We start from the raw sequence: 8,144 nt of genomic DNA on the forward strand, positions 1-8,144 counted from the left end.
TGATAACAGATGCCTCCTGCTAGAGTTTTGTGCAGAACAGCAGCTGACTATTATAAATACCATCTTTCAGCAGAAAGATAGCCTGAAGACAACCTGGATGCATCCCCGATCCAAACACTGGCACCTCATTGACTATATCCTAGTGCGCCAGAGAAATATTCGCAATGTCCATCATACCCGAGTGATGCCCAGTGCAGAATGTCAAACAGATCATCGCCTCGTAAGATGCAAACTAAATCTTCATTTTAAGTTCAAACCTAAGAGGGGTGGCATCCTAAATAGGAGACTCCAAGTCAACAATCTTCAACAAGCTGCCATGAGAGACAACTTCCAGGCAATTCTGCAAACAAAACTTGAAGACCATCCTGTAGACCAGGGGTAGGCAACCTTTTTGAGCCAGGGGCCAGATTGCTGTCCCTCAAACAACTGGGGGGCCGAAGCGGGGGGGGGGGGTGGGAAAGCTTCCACCCTCCGAGGGTGGAGCCTCATGCCGGGGATGGAGCTTCCACCCTCCAGGGGCGGAGCCACACGCCAGGGGCGGAGCTTCCACCAAAGCCCCAGAGGAGGAGGAGGAGGGGTGTGCTGACTGATATCATCATCATCATCATCATCATCATCATCATCACCACTATCATTGTTACAGCAGACCTTTTAACATTAAAAGTACCGAAAATACACAGAAATGCACTTTGGAAAGTCACACTATCTCACCTTCAGAAAGGGTGAGTGCCTGTCTCAGAAACTGACTGATATAATCACCATCATCATCGATCATCATCATCACCACTATCATTGTTAAAGCAGACCTTTCAGCAATAAATGCAACGAAAATACACAGAAATGCACTTTGGAAAGTCACACTGTCTCACCTTCAGAAATAATAAAAATACTGAAATAAAATAAAAAAGCAATAATGAAAATACTGAAATAAAATAAAAAAGCAGAAATGAAAATAATGAAATAAAATAAAAAAGCAGAAATGAAAATAATGAAATAAAAAAACCAAAAAATAAGTATTGTATATTTTTAAAAATTACTAAAAAAAACCCAAGGCAGACCTTAAATGACTCACCTTTCCAATTCCTCCTCCTCCTCCTCCTCCTCCTCGCGCTCCTTCCTGGCCTGAGCGGAGCCCAAGGCCCCAGGCAGGCTGGGGAGGAAGCCACCGGCGCCGCTGGCTTCTCCCTCGGCCTGCAGGAGCCCAAGGCCCCAGGCACGCCGGGGAGGAAGCCACCGACGCCGCTGGCTTCTCCCTCAGACTGAAGGAGCCCAAGGCCCCATGCAGGCCGGGGGGGGGAAGCCAGCGGCTGCGGGGAAGCGGGGAAGGTGGCGCGGCTGCGCGCAGGAGGCGCCGCCTCCACCTTTGCCTCCTGCGCCCCAGACCTCGCTGCCCTCCTCTTCCTCCGCCTCCTCCGCACAGCCATGCGCGGTGGAGGAGGAGGAGGATGGTAGCGAGGCACCCGTGGGCACCTGGAGCGGCGCCCAAGCTGCGGCGGGGGCAACAATTGGCGGTGGCAATCGGCAGCAGGACCGGGCAGGGGCCAGTCCTGCTGCCTTGGCGGGCCGGATGTGGCCCGCGGGCCGTAGGTTTACGACGCCTGCTGTAGACTCTTCTCCTACAGCGCTTTGACAACATATCAAAAACAGCATCCTGCAATCTAAGGAAGAATCCTTAGGATTCTCCCTCAAGAAAAAACAAGACTGGTTTGATGAAAACAACCAAGAGATCCAGGAGCTGTTGGCAAAGAAGAGAACTGCTCACCAGGCACACCTTGCCCAGCTATCCTGCCATGTAAAAAAAGCAGCCTTTTGCCTCGCATGTAGTCAACTCCAACAAAAACTCAGACACATTCAGAACAAGTGGTGGATCAACTTAGCAGAAAAGACACAACGTTGTGCAGATCTGGGTGATTCCAGAGGATTTTACGAAGCTCTTAAAGCAGTGTTTGGACCTACATATCAGATCCAAAGCTCCCTATACAGTACAGATGGTCAGACACTAATCACAGATAAAGCTTCCATTCTGAACCGATGGGCTGAACATTTCCAACCGATGGGCTGAACATTTCCAAAGCCTCTTTAGTGCCAACCAAGTAGTCCAAGACTCAGCTATTCAACATATGACTCAACAACCGATGAAGAAGGAATTGGACATAGCCCCCACTTTGGAAGAAACCGTTAAGGCCATACAGCAGATGAAAAATGGTAAGGCTGCCGGGACTGATGGAATTCCACCTGAAGCTTGGAAACATGGAGGTCATGTACTCCATGCTAAACTCCACAAGCTCCTTGTGAGTTGCTGGGAAAAAGGCGAACTGCCATCAGATCTCCGAGATGCAGTCATCATCACCCTGTACAAGAAAAAAGGAGGAAAATCGGATTGCTCAAACTATTGAGGTATAACACTGCTCTCCATTGCTGGAAAAATCCTTGCAAGGATACTGCTGAACAGATTAGTCCCTGCTATTGTAGAAGAACTTCTCGCTGAAAGCCAATGCAGCTTTAGAGCTAATAGGAGCACTACAGACATGGTATTTGCCCTTAGACAACTGCAAGAGAAATGTAGAGAGCAGAACAAAGGAATCTAGGTAACATTTGTCGACCTCACCAAAGCTTTCGACGCTGTGAGTAGAAAAGGTCTGTGGCAGATCCTGGAACGACTAGGATGCCCCCCCCCCAAATTCCTCAAAATGACCATCCTGCTACATGAAGGCCAGCAAGGTCAAGTCAGATATGGCGATGCTCTCTCGGAGCCCTTTCTAATAACTAATGGTATGAAACAAGGTTGTGTCCTCGCTCCAACTCTATTTACAATCTTCTTCAGCATGATGCTCCAAAGGGCTACGGCAGATCTCAAAGAAGAAGACAGCATTTATATAAGCTACCATACTGATGGTAGCCTGTTTAACTTAAGCCGCCTGAGGGCCCGCACTAAGACTCTAAACTATCTAGTCCGTGAGCTGCTTTTTGCTGATGATGCTGCCCTCGTTGCCCATATGGAAGCAGCTCTGCAGTGCCTCACATCTTGCTTTACAACAGCTGCAGAGCTCTTTGGACTGGATGTCAGTCTGAAGAAAATGGAAGTTCTCTACCAGCCGGCACCTCAGGAAGAACACTATTATCCCCACATCACTGTAGGCACATCTATGCTTAAGTCCGTCCAGCAGTTCACCTACCTGGGAAGCTCAAGTCCTATTGTCCCCAATGGCGGCACGCGTCCATGTGCACCACCATTGGGGACAAAATCCCCCTCCTCCCCTCTTTCCTTCCCTCCCTCCCTCCCTCCCTCCCTCCCTCCCTCCCTCCTATCTACTTACCCTCCCTCCCCCTCCCTGCTTACCTGCTCCATCGCCGTGCCACCTCCTCCTGGCTTCGTCCTCCTCCTTGCTGCCGCCATCGCGAAACAGCCGGGTGCAGCCTGGAGGCCTTTTGGCCTCCATGAGCAGCACCCGGCCTTTCTCATGGTGGTGGAGGAGGAGGCAGCATGGCAACGGAGCAAGTAAGCAGGGAGGGGAAGAGGGAGGGAGGGAGGGTAGGTAGATAGATAGGTAGGTGGGTGGGAGGGAGGGAGGGACTTTTGTCCCCAATGGCGGAGTGCGTGCATGCGCTCCACCATTGGGGACAATTTCCCCAGATTTGCCATGCGCGTATACTCAAATCCGCGCATGGCAAATCCACGTATAAGGAGGGCTGACTGTACTGACTACAAGATCTTTACTTCAGTCCTGGCAGAGAGGGTGAAGGGAATACTAAACCGAATGGTTCATGAAGACTAATCTGCCTTTTTGCCTAAAAGGTAGATGAGACAAAATACAAGGTGTAAAACAGGTGCATTAGATTTGAGATTGGGAGAGGGATATAGAGCTCCCTCCTGTTAACAACCATCAGAGCTTGTATTTATCTGTGGGACATCCAAGTTTCTGTACCGCCCAAGGTCCATATTGGACAACTACTTGCTTACTATTACTGGATGTCTCCACATATTTCGATATATATTTTTCAAGCTGTAACACCAGTTAATCCTAATCACTGATGAAGACTCTTAGTCAAAATGCGTTTGGTCTTAGTTGGTTTATTTCTCAGTTGTAATGGGCTTACTGTGTTATCCCTTTTATTCATCTTCTTGGAGGTGTTAAGAACCTTATTTGTATCAGTACTAGTGCTCTGTATGTATGACACCTCCATACATTTGGTACATTATTTGGGATTTACAGCTCTTTAGCCTAGTACATATTGGTAACACGAGCCCTTTATTTATATTTGGGCTTTGCACACAGACCAATACAAGTCAGTCTGTTTGCAGGATAGTATACATTTTATCTTTTTAATTCTTCTCACATTCCATTGTTTCATTTTGTCCTAATAAAACTACTGTGTTTTTATAGTTTTTTCCCCCCTAGACTTTTTTGCTTTCAAACCTGTTGTTTTTAGGTTTAGGGTATCACTTTTTTTGCTCTCTTCATCCCTTCACATATTTAAACAGGGCTATTATATCACCTCTTAACCTTCTCTTCTCCAGACTAAACATACCAAGCTCTCTAAGGCGTTCCTTGTAAGGCATGGTTTCCAGACCCTTCACCATTTGAGTTGCCCTCCTTTGGACACACTCCAGGTTCTCAACATCCTTTTTGAATTGTGAGGCCCAGAACTGGACACAATATTCCAGGTGAGGCCTGGCCAGAGCAGAACAGTGTGGCACTATTATTTCCCGTGATCTAGACACAATACTTCTATTCATGCAGCCTAAAATTGCATTGGCCGTTTTAGCTGCCGCATCACACTGTTGACTCATATTCAACTTGTGGCCTACTTGGACTCCCAGATCCCTTTCACATGTAGTTTCATTCAGCCAGATGTCACCCATCCTATATCTGTGCACTTCATGTTTCCACCCTAAGTGCAGTACCTTACATTTCTCCTGGTTGAATTTCATTTTGTTAGTTTTGGCCAAGCTTTCTAGTCTATTCAGGTCATTTTGAATTTTGATCCTGTCCTCTGGGGTATTAGCTACTCCTCCTAATTTGGTGTCATCTGCAAATTTGATAAGCATGCCCCCAATTCTGTCATCCAGGTCATTGATAAAGATGTTGAATAGCACTGGGCCCAAAACAGAGACCCGTGGGAGCCTATTGGTCACTTCTCTCAAGGATGAAAAGGAGCCATTGTTGAGCAGCCATTGCATTCGGCCAATCAACCAATTACAAATCCATGTAACAGTTACCTTGTCTAGCCCACATTTTACAGTTTGCGCAATGTCATGGGGGACTTTGTCAAAGGCCTTACTGAAATCAAGATATACTATATCCACAGCATTCCCTTCATCTACGAAACTGATAACTTTTATAAAAAAATATAGATTAGATTTGTCTGGCATGACTTGCTTCTCTGAAACCCATGTGGACTTTTTGTGATTATGGCATTGCCTTCTAGATGTTCACAGACTCTCTGTTTAATGATCTGCTCCAAAATATTTCCTGGTATAGATCTCAGACTAACTGGACGATAATTGTTTGGATCCTCTTTCTTCCCCTTTTTGAAGATGGGGACAACGTTTGCCCTCCTCCAGTCTGCTGGGACTTCTCCTGTTCTCCAGGAGTTTTCAAAGATTATTGCCAATGGCTCCAATATTACATTTGCCAGTTCTTTTAATACCCTTGGATGGAGTTCATCTGGTCCTGGAGACTTAAATTCAATTAGATTAACAAGGTATTCTTCTACTATCTCTTTACTTATTCTGTGCTGAGATTCCCCTATTCTGTCCTCTGCTCCATTATCCTCAGGTTGAGCACTCTTTGCCTTTTCTGAGAAGACTGAGGCAAAGAAGGTGTTGAGTAATTCTGCCTTTTCTCTGGCTTCTGTTAGCATTTTGCCATCTTCTCCACGCAGTGGCCCTACCAATTCCTCCTTCCTTTTGCTGCGAACATATTCAAAAAAAGCCTTTTTTGTTGTTCTCTAAATTTACTGAAATCCGCTCTCCTAAAGTCTAGAATGCAGGTCTGACTATGCCTGGCTTCTCCTTTCCACTGTATAACAAACTCCAGGAGAAAATGGTCACTTCCACCTAATGATGCCACCACTTGCACCCTATTAGCCAAGTCATCCTTGTTGGTTAGGATCAGATGAAAAATAGCTGACCCCCTTGTTGCCTCTTCCACCTTTTGGACAATGAAACTGTCTTCCAGGCAAGTGAGGAATTTGTTAGACCTTGAGGATTTGGCTGAGTTTGACTTCCAGCAAATATCAGGATAGTTGAAGTCACCCATCACTACTACATCTCTCCTTTCTGAATGTGTGGTTATCTGTTCTAGAAAGACATCATCCAATTCCTTAGTCTGACTTGGGGTCTGTAGTAGACTCCCAGAATAACATCCCTGTTGTTTTCCTCCCATTTAATTTTATCCAGACACTCTCCACTTGGTTTCCAGGATTGATGTCCTGGATTGCTTCACTGGTGTAAATATCCTTGACATATAATGCTATTCCTCCTCCTTTCCTGTTTGGCCTGTTCCTCTTAAAAAGGTTATACCCCTCTATTCTTACATTCCAATCATGAGACTCATCCCACCATGTTTAAGTGATGTCTATTATATCATATTTGCTTTGTTGTGCTAGAAGTTCAAGTTCATCTTGCTTATTTCCCATGCTCTGTACATTAGTGTACATATTAATAAAATCCATGAATAATTAAATCTGCAAATATGGAGGGATGAGTGTACTTCTATCAATGCATCCTAGAATCACACTGGCTTTTTAGGTGCTGTATCATACTATTGATTCATGTTTAGCTTGCACTAATGTCAAAGGCTCTCACCTGTTGCCCATCCTGCTTCTTCTCCTCAGCCTGGCTCAATAGGAAACCTTCGGCCAGGGCCACCGCCTGGGAACAGGTGTCTGCCCCACATTCCCTGACCCAGATGGCCATCTCTGGGGGAAGGATGGCCAGGAACTGTTCCAGGATCACCAGGTCCAGGATTTGATTCTTTGTGTTTGTCTCTGGCTTCAGCCACTGGTGGCAAAGTTTGTGGAGTTGGTAGCAAGCCTTTCGGGGCCCTTCAGCCTCCTCATAGAGAAACTGCCTGAAGGATTGGGACTGTCCCTCCAAACAGAGCAGCTTCTCCTCCTGATTCTCCTCCATGATTCTTCTTTCCCTGAATTCTCCTCTGTTCAGCACCTAAAGAGAAGAGACCTTTTCTTAATGTGAAGCCAACCAAATCTTCCTTTTCAGCACTTTGAGTGGTACTTTTAGGCAGCCCCTGCCTGAGGTTGAATAATTTATTTTCTGTCCTGCCAGATTCTCCCTTTGGCAAAAGACTGTCCAGATTGCTGCCAAATATCAAGCCCTACGAAGAAACCAAGACATTCTGTCAAGCACTCTTTTAAGATAATGATATAATTAAAAATCAGATCTAAACTGGAAACTAGTTCATTTTCCTGAACAGAAGACAATGGCTATGACTCAAAGACACAGCCATGTTAGCCTTCAAAATCTGTATGAAAAAAGATCTTGTAGCACCATTGAGAAAAACTGAAAGACGGCAGCATAAGCTTTCCTTGACTTTGGTCTACTTTCTCAAATGCATCTGAGGAAGTAGACTGCAGCCTATGAAAGCACATGCTGCAAGTTCTTTCTTTCAGGTATGAAACACACTGCAGAAATAACCCAGTTTGAGACCGCTTTAATTGCCCTGGCTCAATGCTGGGGAATTCTGGGATATGTAGTTTTGTGAGACATTTAGCCGCCTCTGTCAGAGAGCTCTGGTGCCACAATAAAGTACAGTTCCCAGGATTCCCAACACTGCGCCAGGGCAGTCAAAGCGGTCTGAAACTAGATTGGTCTCAAAAGTGCTATACAGCGATTCCCAAATTCAAGCCTTCCAGGTGTTTTATACTTCAGCTCCCAGAATCCGAGACCATTTACCAAGGCTGCATCCACACTGGAGAAAGAACCCAGTTTGGCACCACTTTATCTGCCCTGACTCAAGGCTATGGCATTCTGGGAGTTGGAGTTTGTTGTGGGAAGCTGAGCGAGTGCGAGGTGCCTCTCCTCCTTGGCCTTTCATTTTGACCCTCTGCAATTCTGAAAGTGTCGCCAAAGTGGGTAATTGCTGCAGTGCGGATGCAGCCATGAATGACAGAGGCGGCCT

The 8,144-nt window shown here is 46.1% G+C and overlaps 1 protein-coding gene across 1 annotated transcript in view; it reads right to left on the reverse strand.

The window, feature by feature from the left end:
• The window catches only part of LOC149320567 (uncharacterized), a 30,141-nt gene extending 22,621 nt beyond the window's left edge, over positions 1-7,520 (reverse strand). Inside the window, exon 1 of the mRNA XM_089504859.1 lies at positions 6,812-7,520. Within this exon, the coding sequence (XP_089360985.1) occupies positions 6,812-7,135 (324 nt within the window). The 5' untranslated portion in view covers positions 7,136-7,520. The remainder of the gene's footprint in view (positions 1-6,811) is intronic.
• Between the last annotated feature and the right edge of the window lie 624 nt (positions 7,521-8,144).

Source organism: Sceloporus occidentalis, unplaced genomic scaffold (genome assembly GCF_023333645.1).
Source record: "Sceloporus occidentalis isolate IW3139 unplaced genomic scaffold, rSceOcc1.0.p SCAF_1, whole genome shotgun sequence".
NCBI lineage: Eukaryota > Metazoa > Chordata > Lepidosauria > Squamata > Phrynosomatidae > Sceloporus > Sceloporus occidentalis.